Raw genomic sequence first — 17,002 nt, forward strand, 5'->3', positions numbered from 1 at the left:
TGTGTGTGATTATCATCTCATTCACTGAAAATCAAGCAGCATACTGATGTGAAAAAAAGGCTTCATTAACGGCATCATTTTTTTTATAATAAAAGTAATGTTGCATTGTGAATCTAATTGGTATAGCAGTAGGTTCATATTTGAGGGTGTATACATGTCTTTTTTCCCCTGATGTATTCATACAATTGAAACATATTCATTCATTGTTCATACAATATTTTCTATATTCGTACATTAATATAATATTATTATTCCTGTTGAATGTGTATTAGACCCCGGAGTGAAGGTGCTTCAGTATGTTATGGTTGGCTACTCTTCATCTATAACTTAAGGTAACGTCAGTCCAACTCAAGAGACGATGTCATTCTGCCCGCTGCAATATCAGGAAACACAGTTCAGGTTTCATGTTGTTTTTATCTTTTTTGCCAACTGATTTGCAAATCTATTTTGGTGAGTCACACTCTGACTGCTGGAGTAATAGACCATGGCATCTGTGTACTTTTCAGAGTCGAATCCTATAAAATGGTGCTGAATTTCTCTTCAACAATCGACTCTCACACATCTGCTTTTGAGGCCCCACTTGAGGCCGAGGGAAGATCCTTTGTGGTCACTTTTTTTCTGGAATAAATCATTGGTCAAATCTGCCATTGGAAATTGCAGTCTTCTCAATATTGTTATCCAGAATCACCTACAAATTTCAATAGAATCTTTTGTACATCACAGACGGGTAAATGCAAACCATAAAAGTGCTTGTGCGTGTGTGTGTGTGTGTGTGTGTGTGACAGAGCAAGCACGCCCAATTGCATGTTCCTGCATGCGTCAGTGGGTGCAAGTTTAAATGTGTGTGTGTGTGTGTGTGTGCTCTCCTCATTTATATTGTTCCAACAGCCCTCTGTGAGCAGAACAATGCCACAGTCAGGGTAGAACAAAGGGGGCATGCTCTTACTTTTAAGGATTCAAATAGTCGGGTCAGAGTAGCGTTCCTGAAAGGGTCACTTCCAGGCGTTGTAGGTAAATTATGTACACCAGCGCAGTCCACAAGGTGACCACTGGGGGCCCTGTGCAGATCCACCAAACTTTTGTGTGTGTGTGTGTTTGTGTGAGGCATCCTGGCAATGTAAATTCAGAGAAGACCAAAGGAAATACATTTAAATATGTCTCATCTATTGCATGAATGCATATTGTGTGGACGCAGCAGTAGGAAGAAGTGAGTATTTGTTTATTAAGTCTGACACTATGGAACATGTTTTATCTCAATTCAAGCTCTGCTTGCATTTTTGATGGGGGAGGCATGAAACTTCTTTTGAAAATGACAATGAACACATCTGTTCAAACCCTCTGTCTCTGTCTCATAACCACTATTATTATTATTATTATTATAGAAATTATACAATTCCTCATCAACACACACTTACCATGTCCCTTCAGAATGGCCAAATTGTGTCTACATTTTAATATCCATTTGAAGAAGATTATTGATTTGTTCCCATTTTCTAGAACTCACTCTAGGTGGGAGTTGTTCCTTACCTTTCCTAAAATGCCAGTATTGATGACCATCACAGATGTCCTTATGTAGGGCTTTGAAGGTGTGTGGAAAGATACTAATTAAATACAACTCCTCAATGCTTGGACACATAGAGCCTAGCAGAGAGGAAATCTACCATGAAGGAATCAAAAATCTGCACTGAAATCCTACTCTAATAGACTGCTGGAGCCCATTAACATCAAGTAACCGATTAGCAGCCTGACTGCGAAGTGTGGTAGGTTGGAAGAGTCCAAATTCCCTTCAGCGACTTCTTAAGTTTAACATGGGTCAATAGCTCCCTCTAGTGCTGGAAGTGGAACTGTTTAAATCCTAAATTCATTAGACACCCTAAACAGTCTTTACATTTTTTTTTTTTTAAAGCAAATGACCACGCAATACATGAGTAGATTTTCCCAAGTTCCTTTTTATTTGTTAGCGTATTGTTCAGACTGCTCATTGGTATCTGATATGCTCAAATCATTTCAGGATCATTACAAAGAAAGAAAAACAAAACCAAAAAATAATAAACGGTCTGTGCTGTACAAATCACATCGACCCAACAACATGCACCCTCTTCCACCCTCTCCTTTTGCTCTGCGTCCCCCTTCCAAAGCGTAAGCAAATAAATCACAACTTTACAGCAACAATAATATAAGACCAAGGTAATATAGTGGTTTTTGTTTTTTCACAATATACATATATGTAGTCCACCCAGCAGCAAATATAACCCAGCCCCTGGTGCGCGTGCGCATGAGAGAGAGAGAGAGAGAGAGAGAGAGAGAGAGAGATGGGAGCAGAGAAGGCTGATCAGTTTGTGCAAATGTGCATTCAACTGAGCTACTCCGACTCAGAGCAGATTTCACACAAGTACCACTACAAAATAATCATTTCCCTTTCTTAGTAGAAGAAATAAAAGTTGATAGGAGTTGTGGTGGTTTGGGTCTGATTTATAGGTGTGGATGAACGTCTAATGTCACGTAAAAAGTAGGTGTAACAACTATCCAGAAGAAGAAGAAAAACGGTCAGGCAAAGAAGGAGTTCCTAGGCTCTGAAAAACAGCACTCTATCCAGACGCATTTCACAAACAGATTGAGTAGTGAACAGTGATTTTCCGTCAGAAAGCCCACCCTTCCTTTGTGGTGAGTCATGTTCCCCGCAGAACAACATAATATCTCTGCTAGCCACAAAACCAGCGCTTAGCTTCGTGACCGCGGTCCCAGAGGCGGTGGCACACACAATGTGTCCAAGTGGGTGTGAGTGCGAGAACTACAAACAAAACAAAACCAAAGTCCCTTATCAGTCAGCCGGCTCCTCAGTAGAATGAGCACAGGAAACAAGGCTTTTACAGGTGGAGAACGTTGAGGTCTCGTACCAAAGCTCATCCTTTCATACTAAGGCAGAAATTGAGACAGACGTATACAGGCTTATACTTCTACACTTAAAGAAGTACGTATGCACTTGGGTACAGGCCTAGCCAAAATGCTGAGGGTGTGATGTATGCCTTTGCAACCTCTGATATATAGTTTGGAGAAAATGGACATTCTTTGAGACTAACAGGTGTAGATGGAATGGGGCAGGTGGAGGTTAATTGCATCTAAAAACGGCCATTAACTGATCTACAGTAAAAGTCCCCAGTTACTATAGAAACACAGACCATCTCCGAGAGCAACGGTCTCCCTCAAAACCATTGGCACATGGGTTGGCATTACTAAAGAGAAACAAGAGGCCCAATTATTCCACCTGTTCAGTGACACACTTAAGTTTAACGCTGCGCAGATCTTCAGACTGCAAGGCCGGTCCTTGAAGGCAGGCAAGCCCCTGGCAGTCGTCAAGCGGCTGGTCACTGAAGTAAAGACATAGGTTTCATGCTAACAAGGCACCCTGAAGGGTGACCACGGAGCCGCAATGTGTCCAAGGACAAAAGGACCTGCGTATTCAACTAGAGGAGAGGCACACATGATCAATAAATGTCATGAAAGAGAAAAGGCTATGACAGAGCTGGAGACAGAAACAAGTTGCGTGTAACGGTGTTGACACAGAGATGACCCGTGTCCGATGCCCCTGCCTTTACTGGTTATACAGATCTTCGCATACACCGTCAGACTCAGGCACTAAAAGGACGACAAACTAAACACACAAACTCCAAACAAACACAATGCACAAAAACAAACAACCAAACAACCAAACAATAGTGGGATGCTGCTGGTTGAACGATTCCAACGGCCCTGCAGCTAGAGGCGCTGATGAGCCTCGTTTTCCGTTACACTGAGAAGGAGGTAGAGACAGCTCAGACATCTATAGACACACGCATCTAGTTAGTATCTCACTGGGGATTATTACCAAAGAAATAATGCAGGCGGAGCTCCAGATCACCTCTCTCCTCTCGTGTAGTTCTTTGCGACGAAAGAAAGTTAAGTTAAGTTAAGTTAAGTTAACACACAGCTGTCAATCCTGAGGCATCTCAAATGCCTACCTGTGAGCTTTGGGACTTTCTGCAGCACCTGAAAGCACACGATCTCACACACAATCAAAGATCTATCTGGGCCAAAAAATCTATTAAAAGCCCTGAAAACACTCGGGGCCTGAAAGGCTTGGTTGAATTACATGAGGATTTGGCAGCTAACTGACCGAACAGCTACACTTAACTCGACATTTATGAAGAAAAAATTATGGGGACGCCATCACGTCCATGGTAAAGATCATTTCGCAATGAGCTACTCGCTCCCGGGAACATGCAGCAGTAGTAGCTGTGGGCTGAATAATGTGCTACATTTGCCAAAGGCCGACCCTTTTCTCCTCATGTCGCACACAGAGACACACAGACACCAAATTACAGATCAAACACATTCATAGTGCTGATCATGTGACTGATCCTGAGAATGAAGAGGGAAGAGGGGATGATGGAGAGCGTGTCTGTGTAGCTCTGTGTAGCGCACTACAGCCACAGTCCCATAGTGACACCTGAGGTCAGCACATCATCAGCAAACATCCACTCACCTCAAACATCACAGGGACGACCATGTAGCAGGTTTTTTTGCTACAAGTTTAAGATTTGACCCGTTGACTATACATTTCAATCACGCTAATCCAGTCAGCCTAGTAAGGCTTTTCTGAATGTCCAAGATTATGGTTTGATGAGAGATGGCACGATGACAACGACTGATATCAGTGGGGAGAAGAGAGCTGAGGTCTTACGTGCTCCAAAATGAATTAACTCCCTGGGTACACACATGTCCTGTATGGGCTTTTCACTAGAGCATTCTGCACTCTGTTGGGTCAGGGTCAGGGTCAGGGTCAGGACTTGACCAGAGCTCACACAAATGTGATGGGGAGCCCTTGTGAACTCCACTGCCACTTTAAAACTCTGCCGTAACTTTAAAACTCCGCCGAAACGAAGATCTGTCAAGGTAATAAAATCAGGGTGGGGTAACCAAGGTTACCAAAGAAGTTGGGAAACCCATAGCACATTAAAAACAAACAAACTAACACACCAAAAGATCTTTTCAACCATGATGTGGTCCAGTAAGAGTAAAGAGCTGAACTGTGATGGGTTTATATGATGGGCTTATACACAGGATTGGGGACACTGAAGACCTATGGCAATAGCTGAGACTTAGGCTGGATGTGTAGCCCACAATAATCAGAGAGAGCAGGAAGTGAGAGAATGAAGGACAGAAAGACGGATGGATGTGAGGACGGGGGGCTAGCGCAAAATGGGCAAACATTCATTGGCATGAAGAGAGGAAGACATCTCCTTCCTCCCCAAAAAGAAAAGCAAAAAAAAAAAACAACAACAACAACAACAGCGGAGAGTCCATTATCCTTCATCCATCTATGTCCGCATATAATATATAAAGGTCCACTGTTTCCCAATGATGAAGATGAAGAGGAGGAGGAGGAGGGGTGGTGGAGATGAAGAGTCGCCTCTGCACACACACACACGCGCACACACACGCAAAGACACAAACACACACACAAGCACACACTCTCCCACCCCCTCCCCCTTGGCTGTGGGCACCTGCGTGAGAATGAGGAGCAGGCGAGTGGAGGGGCGACTCAGAAGATCTGGATCATGGACTCCCGGGCTTTGCCCACGCCGATCCATTTCACTGGAGCACAGAGAGGATGAGAAGGGTTACAGGACAGAAATAATAGTAAAAAAAATGTAAACGAAAAAAACCGACAACCAACCAAAAGAAATGGGCTAGCTAATGATCCAGAGTATCCACACATCTCTCCCTTCACCCCCCTCAAATACACTCCATACACACCCTTCTCATATACAGTTCCTTCACACACACACGTGCACATTAGGTTTGGGCGATATGACGGTATATACCGTGCAACGGTAGAAATGTGTCTACCGGTAGAGATTTGGCAATACCGCTTCAACCGCGGGAGACTCTTATTTTGAAATATTTTTCACACAGTAGTTGCCGCCGAACTATACATTATCCCGCTTTTTATACGGTTACTTTCCAAAACGATAAGAAGACATTCCTCCATAATACCTCTTTAATGATTTTTTTGCTGTTTCGTGATTTCCACATTGTTCTTCAGGCAAATTGAACTTTAAAGTTTCAGGTGTTAAGTAGCAACCCATTAATTGCTGACTTCAAGTTACAATGACTTTCCGTTACGTTAAATGACCGGACTACTTGCGGAATTATATGAAAGATGTGAATTAGAAGCACAATACTCATTGCCAATGACAGCGGTCATTACTTTTTCGCAGCAGTGAATATAAAGAACTTACAGACCTGCGAACGTTGTGCTGGCTCATTCAAATCATCGGAACTTTTTTGAACATTCTGAAGAGCCATATAATAAACCGTGATATAAAATGACACATACCGTGATAGAAGATTTTGGCCATATCACCCACCCCTAGTGCACATACATGTATGCGCACACACACACGCACATGCACACACGTACGTACGTACATGCGCACACACACAAACGCATGCGTGTGCACACACACACTTATTTTTTTTTTTTGAATAAACAGACACTGACTTATCAGTGTAATGTAGACATTTCTTGCTTAACATTCATATCCAACCCTTATAATGATCTACAGTCTCTTGTCTTTACATTCATATCCAACCCTTATAATGTCCTATAGTCTCTTGTCTGTCTGTGAGCCCGTTTGAGATTAGTTTTCTTACCGGGCACGCCTAGATGCTGCTCCACGTAGTGCACATACTTCTGGGCGTTTTCTGGCAGGTCCTCGAATTTCCGAACCGCAGACGTGTCCATCTTCCAGCCGGGCAGGGTCTCGTACTGCACCTCCACCCTCTGAAGCACCTCCTGATTGGCTGCGGGAAATAATGTAGGATGTGTGATGGAAACAGTGTAACGGAAAGGAGAGGAGCTTGGGCACTGTGTGTGTGTGTGTGTGTGTGTGTCGGAAAGGAGCTTGAGAACTATGTGTGTGAGTACAGGGGAGGGGCCTGGACAATATATGTGTGTGTTTAGGACAGGAGCCCGAGTTGTGTGTGTGTGTGTGTGTGTTTTGAGGGCACAAGCTTGTATTGTGTGTGTGTGTGTGTGTGTGTGTGTGCGTGCGTGTGTGCGTGTGTATTGAGGAGAGTCGCTCACCTGGGAAATGAGGGATGATTTCTCCATCCACCATGTAAGCCACGCCCACCTTAATTTCATCCAGCACATCCAGGATGTCTAGTTTGGTGAGGGCTATACTAAGAGACATAGACACACAGAGACATACACTTCACTCACGAGGGCAAAGATGGGTGACCTTTGTCGTTATGTTCAGCTACATATTTTGCATCTTAGTACAGCTACACTGAATGTTGTTAAATAGCCAACTAAGATTGCTAAGCAGCATCTGCAAACTAGGTCAAACTCAGAAACTAACCAAACTAGCCAAAATCTAAAACCGAAGAAGTTGCCGTGATGTTAGCCAGGCTTGCACAGAAGTGTGCTTGCTTTATTAATACAATAACCAATAGGAGAGAAAGGTCCATTGGACCGAAGGGAACCCCTGAAATTAAATCTGCCCAAACTGTACCATAACAGTGGAAGATGACTCACGGCAAGATATCAAACTGATAATCTGATTGATAATCTGACTGATACATATCCCCCATTTTAAAGAGTGGTCCAACTCTTACGCCTGAAATCATGCATTCTCACAAAATAACATCACAGCTATGACCCCAACTATTAAACACTGAATAAATCCCTGCATCTTTATATCTACGGTGAACATAAATCATGAGATCACCAGTACTAGATACAATAATGGCCAATAGATAAGAGAGTATTAATGACTCCGATAATGCATAACCCCTCCATAACCTCCCTACCCTCCCTACATGTTACTAAGCCAGGGCTCATCTGGAGTCAGAGCACTTACGCTGTGAAGCCATTGATCATGTGAGCATATTTGATGAGCACCAGGTCCAGCCAACCACATCTTCGCTTGCGGCCGGTGGTCACGCCCACCTCCCTGCCTCTTGTTTGGAGCAGCTCCCCGGTTTCCTGGGTGGGAAAAGTGGGAGGGTTAAGTTAGAGTCACATGCAGAAATCCCACTGTTCTCATACACATATAAAGGTCTATATATGTCCATGACTGTTCTGCCCTGCTCTGCTCTTTCTGACCTATGAGGCCAGACAAATTACTTCCTGTGTCAGAGATCTCTGATGTGATAGGAGCAGGTTGTGTGTTGTTTCCACTATACTGAGAACTCCAAATGTTGTGCTTGGTTGAACCAACTGAAGTACATTTTTTAAGTAAAAAGGGATATAAATCTGATGACGCAACAGGCTGATCGTGTTCACTTCCCGACTGCTTTATAGGCGTCTACAGGAGTTCACAGTGTTGGAGCAGGAGGATGTTCTGATGTGAGCACATTTCATCATCTTGGCCACTAGATGGAGCCATTTCCCAACCCTTTTCAGGCTCTCAGGCTTTTACTCTGTTGTTTCTCAACTCAGCAGTGGCCCTGTGTTGAGCCGCGGCCGGTCTGCTCTGTTGTCCAAGCTCTATGGGGTGCTCCACCCTCTCCTTCTCCTCCACCTCTCCCTCTTGTCATCTCTGTTCTCCCACTCCCTGGCTGTGGTCGGATAGTCAAAAACATGACGTCCAATGTCCTGACCTAACCACTTTTCCTTGACCTCAATGGAAAACGTCACAAGGTCAAGGAAAGCTACAGTTAGGTCCATAAATATTTGGACATTGACACAATTTTCCTCATTTTGGCTCTGTACACCACCACAATGGATTTGAAATGAAACAATCAAGATGTGCTTTAAGTGCAGACGTTCAGCTTTAATTTGAGGGTATTTACATCCAACTCAGGTGAACGGTGGAGGAATTACAAAATGTTTTATATGTGGCCCCCCCCCTTTTTAAGGGACCAAAAGTAATTGGACAATTGGCTGCTCAGCTGTTCCATGGCCAGGTGTGTGTCATTCCCTCATTATTTCATTTACAAGGAGCAGATAAAAGGTCTAGAGTTCATTTCAAGTGTGGTATTTGTGTTTGGAATCTGTTGCTGTCATTTCTCAATATGAAGTCCAAAGAGCTGTCACTATCAGTGAATCAAGCCATCATTAGGCTGATTAGGCCTATGCTTAAGGATATAAGAAAGGAAGCATTGAAGCACCTTTCCTTAGCATAAAGAAAGTCTGACCAGCTCTCATCATGGCTGCCACCTAGAAACTTACGAGTCATTTCACCGCTATGTCAGTGCCTACACCTGCTTACACCCAAGTGCGTTCACACTGACAATGCAGTGCACTAGGAGTGCCCGGATAGCGTACTCATAATGGCCAAAAAGTTGAGTATGAAACACTGGACTTTGTGCCCTCAATGGTCTTCATCTTGGCTCCATAGCGGAAAGGGAGGGACCATCAACCTCTTTTTCAATGGCAGTTAGGTGACATTGCGTTGACATTGCAAAAAAACATTTCCTTTAAGTGCACGATTGCCTCTGATTCAAGGCAACACTACCCTATCGCAATTCACACACTACGCAAGTACACATGGTTCTACATCGAAGTGCATGACAGAAGTATCTGACGAAAGATATGTCAGTTAGAAACCTTCCTAAGCAAAAAGGACTATCCGACCGCAGCTCACTTCTCTCTCCTGCTCCCTCTATCTCATAACCACAGCCATGTTGTAATCTCTCCCTTTCTCTCTCTCTCTCTCTCTCCCCCCCTTACCCTCTTTTTTACCCCATTCTCCACCTCTATCTCCACCTCTCTCTCACTCTCTCCCTCCCTCTTCCCCCATTCTCCAGCTCTTCTCTTCCATTCTCTCACTTGCATACAAACTCCTCTCTTCCTCTCACTCCAACTAGGTTCCTGTTTCATACTCCTCCCATTCTCCACAACTCTTTCTCTAACACACAATCAACCCTGTTCTCTCTCTCTCTCTCTCTCACACACACACACAACCATGTTCCTCTCTTCCTTTCATTCAAGCTGTCTGTTTCACTCTCCTCTGTCTTGCATTATTCCCTCTCTCTCTCTCTGTCCGTTCCTCTTCCCCTTTCTTTCTTTCGTTCTGCCTATCGAAGTCAGTCTCTCTCACACACACATCAACACTCACTTTCTTTTTCATTCTCCATCAATCTCGTCCAATTCTCTTTTCCAACTCTCCCTCGTTCTCTCTCTCACACACACACACACACTTACGTTGCTCTGTTCCGAGGGGAATGCTCCGATGCCTACACGGGTGGTGTAGGCCTTGACCACACCGTACACCTCGCCAACGTTCTGCGGGGGCATGCCCAGACCCGTGCAGACTCCTCCTACCGTGCAGTTGGACGAGGTCACGAAGGGATACGTTCCTGCAAACACACACACACACAAACACACACAGATGTGAGCCCTGATTGGCTGAACAGGAGAGGGACTTCCAGGACAGAAACACACCCGACCAGTGTGCTCTGCTGCCAGTCCAGTAGGGCTCCCTAACACCTAGATGGAGGAAACTTGCCCTCGTGTTTTGGAAGACTTTTGAAGGCTACCAGTGCATGAGTGGTTTTGTTTCGAAGTTCGGTTTCAGCGGACAGCCAGAGCAAACCCGAAGCACCAGCGGGTCAGGGTAACAGAAACGCACAATAATAGAAGCCTTCTTATCCTACAACACAATGCTGCTGTCTATAGCTCTGGTCTGCGAGAATGAAAGAGCCGTGCGGTAAAGTGAACTAATGTCCTGTAACAGTGTGGCCTCTTCAGCCTGAGCACAGATGCCTATTGTGCTCTGGGCCACTGACAGTCCATTAGGCCAGTGGACAACTACAATGAGTGTGTGTGAGTGTGTGTGTGTGTGTGTGTATGTGTGTGTGTGTGTGCCTGTGAGGGCCTCTCTGTCCCTCTCTATTTCCATCCATCTTTCTCCATCTCTCTATGTCTCACCCTCTTCATTTTTTATTCCACTCTGCCCCTTTCTCTCTTTTGCTCCCTCTATCGCTCCCTCTATCTCTCCCACTTTCTCTCTCTCTCTCTCTCTCTCCTCAGGGCATTACACTAATGTCTCACAGACAAGCAGTCAAATGAAGTGGTCACTTCCTGGTTGTGCGCGTGGAGTAGATGCCTCTTGCCTGGGAGAGCAGAATAACCACCGCACTCGATGTAGTCTTCATGCAGTCTCTGACGACGACACCATGCAATGCCCCACACACTCGTCTCAGACACCGCTGACCACTGATTAATCAACGTATCCTTAGTTCAAGGGAACTTCATGTCATCAGAACGTTCTAGAAGTGACATTCGTGACAAGCAACAAGCCTGTGTATGTGTGTGTGTGCATGACTGTGTGTCTGTGTGTGTGTGTGTGAGCATCAGTGTGTTGAGTGAATGTGGAAAGCTGGAGGCTTTAGTGGTTAACAGCCATGGTCAGCACACAAGTGGACCAGCATGGCTATGCAAAGTTACAGATGTGTCCAGTCACTGTGTGTGTGTGTGTGTGTGTGTGTGTGTGTGTGTGTGTGTGTGTGTGTGTGTGCGCGTCAAGCATGCGTCACATGTTGTGTGTGAGTCTGTGTATACGTATGTGTGTGAGTTTGTCTACATATGAGTGGGTCTGAGAGTGTGTGTGTGTGTGTGTGTGTGTGTGTGTGTGTGTGTGTGTGTGGGTGTGGGTGTGGGTGTGGGTGTATATGTATTTGGGTATAGGTGTCTGGCTGTCTCCCCACATCCAAAACCTTTGGTCATGTCTCCACCTGGCCAATGTGAACTCTGAGTAGAATAAAGAGCCGAGCCCTCCAGCCAGCTTTACTGGAACACCAGCACATGGGCATGGCTCAGGCCTCTTCACTGCTAACTAACCCCATGATAACTAGGAGTGCTAAGCAATAATACTATAGGCTGTAATAATATACGGGGCCCCAAAGACAGTAACACAATGTAGGGCTGAGCGCACTTTAACTTGTTTCTACATCCTATTGTCAATATTGATACATTTACACAGAAACATCAATGTAGACATAAAGACAGAGAATTTGGTGCAGTATTTTTCAACAATTTACACAGGGATTTCTGGTCAGGCAAGGACAGGGGCAACTCACCGAAGTCGATATCCAGTAGGGCAGCGTTGGCCCCTTCTACAAGGATCTTTTTGGGGGGGCCATGAAGAGCCTCATGCATGAAGTACACCCCGTCCCTCACCATGGGCTTCACCCGCTCCCCGTAGGTCTGCGCACACACACACACACACACACACACACACACACACACACACACACACACACACACACACACACACACACACACACACACACACACACACACACACACACACAGTTATATCTCTATTGAAATTAACTTTAGACCTCTATTTTGTTCAGAAAAAAAACATTAATTTCCCACACCACTGTAGGAGAAACCACTACACTTTCAAAAACAACCCACCTTGAGTTTCTCCAGCTCCCCGTCTATGTCAATTTCCAGCGTAGGGTACATAGACTTATACTGCTGGGCCAAGAGCTTATACCTGCAACAGACAACGCATCAGGTTTATTATTATGAATTAATTATTAATCAACACGGCACTGTGAGGATCATGTGGATAAAATGATGAAAATGCAAGCAAGCTTCAATCCATGCATTAAGCCCTTCAATTTATATTAAACATGCAGTCTGCGATTCTAACCCAATACATTTTATTTTGTCAAGTTTGCTTTTGTCAAGCTGTTGGTTCTGTTTTGTGCGCTCCAAAAGAATTCTGCCGTGTGTTCATACACGGTCCAAGGTCTGTAAATGGGAAATAAACAAAGTGGTTCGAACTGAGCCATAGGCAATTCCAGCCAATCAACACGTTGCTTCAGGAGCACAGAAGGGAAAGGAGTATTTTGATTGGCTATTTAGCTCTAATACCAAAAACCTTTCGCCCTAATCACAGACTCTACCTTTAAGCAGTTAGTCATAAGGCCCTAAAGTCCAGATATTCCTATGGTGACACAAGAGCTGTTTACGCTGTGTGTGAAAATTAAGTGAAACAACACGCAGACATCCAGGTTAAATTGGAAGGCATTCATATTAGATTAGATTAACTTTATTGTCATTGCACAGAGTACAAGGTTATATCAAGGTTATATCAAGGTTATATCAGGGTTAGGTGAACCGCAAAGCAATTTCAACCCTTATTTAACTCTTACAGAGATAACATAACACGAATCAAACACTAAGAGACGCATTCTACACTGTGGCTTGTTGACTTAAACTATGGGTACGGCCTTTGAATGTGTGACTTCCTCCTCTACAGGGCAAGCTCATTGGCATGACCCAGCCACAGTACCCCTACATGATCTGCAACCCATTTATGGGTACTGCTACTGCACAGCAAAATGGTTCTTCAAGAGGGCAACACATGCACGCACACAAACAGACACACACACACACACACACAGATACACACACACACACACACACACAGACATTCATACACACAGACATAGAGTGATATATAGATAGATACTTTATTTGTCCCGAGGGAAATTTAGGACATACACACAGACACAATCCACACACGCGCACACACACACACAATACACAAACACACACACATACACTGTGTCTGCAGCCAAGTCTCACATTCCAGAGATGCCAGCCCCAAACGTGTGTCGCCCAGCAGCTCTGGGTGAGCGAGTAAACAAGCCAGTTCACGGCCATCCACTTCAGCTCAGCTCAACCCAACCCAACCGGGAGCCGACATCCCAACATGGATGACCTTGCCTACTTGGCAGTGTCCGACGGTGTGCTGACTTTCTTGGGTAGTTCTGCAAGCTTTCACCAAGAATCTGTCCTCATTTCGAACGTGCATGAACTACCTTCTTTGATGGCACAGCTCTCTTAAACCTAAAGACTGAGATCAGACCTCAATCTAACAAGTAAAGACTTGTTGACTTATAGGCAAGTCAGAGTGGCGAGACTTGCCTTTAAAGACTTCGCCATACATTTTTGACATACTAGGACTACTATGCAGCCAGCTTATGCATACGCATGTGTATGCATAGCTAGGTTTTCTTTAAGAGATGCTAATACATGTGAGGGCATTACTTGTCTCACAATGTTCCTGATGTGGATACTGATCTATGTGGATAGTCATCACCACAACAAAACAAACCCCTCTGCCTTCAACAAAAAGCTCTGACTGGAAATGAGTGGAACTGTGTATGTGTGTGCCTTTGTGTGAGGGACTGTGATTGTGTGAGGTGTCTTGTTCAGATGGGTAATACTGCATTGTGTGTGTGTCTTTATGTGGGACAGTGTGTGCGCGTGTGTGTGTGTGTGTGTGTGTGTGTGTGTGTGTGTGTGTGTGTGTGTGTGTGTGTGTGTGTGTGTGTGTGTGTGTGTGTGTGTGTCTTCTTGAGTGAGGGTATGTGGTGAGGATCTGATTCAGATGGGTGGTACTCTGTGTGCATGTGTGTGTGTATGTTCGTGTCCGTTAGTACGTGTGTGTGTGTGTGTGTCTGTGTTCGTGTCCGTAAGTACATGAGGGTGTGTGTGCTCGTTTTGGCCATCACGATGCCTCTCCACTCAAAAAGCAACAGTGTCTCTTGTTGAGACTGGTCTCACACACCCAACCAGATATGTTGGCACAGGGCTAGGAGATATCAGGTTGTATGGAAGCAGGGTATATGGTTGCACTGCATGTTTAACATTTCTGCATGGTGTGGGTATGTTTGTGTGGGGGTGTGTGTGTGAGTGTGTGTGTTGGTGTGAGTATGGGACACATTAATGATGTCTTGTTGTGTGTACTGTGTTGAGTGTACTTTGGCGTGTGTGTGTGTGTTTGTGTGTGTCCGCCTTTGTATGGGGCTTGTGTTGTGTGTTTGTGTGTGTCGTGATCATGGCCTCACACACACACACCTCTCGGAGAAGTCCTGATAGTCAGAGAGTAGGTCACATATCCTGAGTCCATTGCGGGCAGCTTTGGCGGAGTACACCGGACCGATGCCCTTTTTCGTCGTCCCCAAACTAGTAATAAAACAGAAGGCAAGGTTAATGGTTAAGACATCTTCACAGGTGCAAGCAAACACATACAAAATTATGCAATAAGCAGTTGCAATTTTTCCTCATCATCCGCAAAGTAACAGAAGTTGGGTATAAACGGCTACGAGTGACACACACACACACACACACACACACACACACACACACACACACACACACACACACACACACACACACACACACACACACACACACACACACACACACACACACACACACACACACACACACACACACACACACACACACACACACACACACACACACACCACAGTGAAAGAGGCATGTGATTCGAATGGAAAAAAAGGGCCTGGAGTAAGTATTTGTTTTTGATGTTGACGGTGGTGTATGAGCAATCAGCCTATTGTGTGTGTGTGTGTGTGTGTGTGTGTGTGTGTGTGTGTGTGTGTGTGTGTGTGTGTGTTCCACACCCTCTTTCATAACCCAATGTGACACACAATTTCCAGTGTACAGAGCTACGTTTCTCAATCCTATTTCAGAAGGATGCATTTTCACGGAAAGGTCAAAGTTTCCCAATTCCCCTCCGGGGGGATGTGCAGACAGAAAGCTCTTCCTCAGATGAAGAGCATGCGCCACATACCCACATATGGTGCAAGTTAAGAGGAGGGAATGTTGGAAGAGATACTGCTATGCTGAGGAGAACAGGAGTTGTGCAAGCCATATGACATCTTGACCTGAAGACTAGCATGTGTGTGCATCTGTGTGTGCGTGTGTGTGTGTGTGTGTGTGCGTGTGTGTGTGTGTGTGTGTGTGTGTGTGTAGAGTGAAACATGTGGAGAGGCCGCTCCTGAAAACATGCGAGAGACCAGACTAGTGTATAGTCTATATGGACTCTGTATTCTGAGACCAGAGGGACTAGTGTATAGTGTATAGCAGTCGTTCTCAAAGTGTGGTCCGCAAGTGCCCCGTAGTGGTCCGCGATGGCCACAAGTAAATTATTGCGACATTTCTAACATACAACTCAGAACGAAGAGAACACAGTCAGTAGAAGCCTAATCTATTAAAGAGTAGCCTAATCTATTAAGAAGGTTATGGATCGGTGGCTTAAGACAGGGACAATGAAAAGAAAATTAAATGAGAATGCCTCTGACACAGACAAGGAGAAGGGTCACTGCCGCCACGGAGCTGCATTCAAACAGCGTTTTTTTGCTCCCGCTGCGGAGACAGCAAGATGATAACTTTATTCTGTGTTGCGTGACGTTGGATAATGACAACTCATAATTATGAAAACTTGACTACTAGGATGGCTATATTAATGCCAGTCGGCTAGCCTACGGTTGGTAGTGAATTACTGCGGTCGCGTGGTCGGTATGCGCATCGTTGTTTTTATTGGTGTTTACTGATACATTGGCGTGTCTGAGTGTGTGATGGGAGTATGAGGCTGTGAGTGAACTATAGTTAGTAACTTAACCAAGTCACGCATGGAGCAGGGTTCCAGATGCTTTGCCTAGCGCATTGTCATATCTATAACTAGCCTACCGATAAAAAAAAGGAGTGCCCACCCGCGAAAATCACGTGCCGCTAACATTTGTCTGTCTATTTAGTTAGATGGTCCGAGAGTTTTTTTTTTATTGGTGCAGTGGTATTTGAGAAACACTGGTGTATAGGGACTGTATTCTGAGACCAGAGGGACTATTGTATTGTCTATATGGACTCTGACAGGGTGTTGTTCCTCCATCAGGATAATCCAACCTCCGACTTCAAGAGGCGCTCAGTGCCCCCAGACAGGCGTGAAGCCCGTGTAGCTGGTTGTACCTGTGCAAACCTGCCTACGAGACTGGAAGGTTTATGCAGGAGTACTGGAAGTACCTGTATGCGTGACTGTAGGGGTGGGTGAGTACCTGTATGCGTGACTGTAGGGGGGGTGAAAGGTCAGTGCCCTTGGGGTTAGTTGTTGAATGGACGTTATGTAATGCATGAGCCAGCGTAACAGGGTGTGGAGGGGGAGAAGCATGGAGACAC

General features: G+C 45.0%; 1 protein-coding gene across 1 annotated transcript in view; it reads right to left on the reverse strand.

The window, feature by feature from the left end:
* Positions 1–1,929: 1,929 nt before the first annotated feature.
* The window catches only part of adss2 (adenylosuccinate synthase 2), a 27,307-nt gene continuing 12,234 nt past the window's right edge, over positions 1,930–17,002 (reverse strand). The window contains exons 6-13 of the mRNA XM_012841431.3: positions 14,876–14,983; positions 12,416–12,497; positions 12,073–12,199; positions 10,196–10,350; positions 7,908–8,032; positions 7,130–7,227; positions 6,697–6,846; positions 1,930–5,634 (exon numbers count right to left, since the gene is read on the reverse strand). Of these exons, the coding sequence (XP_012696885.1) occupies positions 5,582–5,634; positions 6,697–6,846; positions 7,130–7,227; positions 7,908–8,032; positions 10,196–10,350; positions 12,073–12,199; positions 12,416–12,497; positions 14,876–14,983 (898 nt within the window). The 3' untranslated portion in view covers positions 1,930–5,581. The remainder of the gene's footprint in view (positions 5,635–6,696; positions 6,847–7,129; positions 7,228–7,907; positions 8,033–10,195; positions 10,351–12,072; positions 12,200–12,415; positions 12,498–14,875; positions 14,984–17,002) is intronic.

Source organism: Clupea harengus, chromosome 13 (genome assembly GCF_900700415.2).
Source record: "Clupea harengus chromosome 13, Ch_v2.0.2, whole genome shotgun sequence".
Taxonomy (NCBI): Eukaryota; Metazoa; Chordata; class Actinopteri; order Clupeiformes; family Clupeidae; genus Clupea; species Clupea harengus.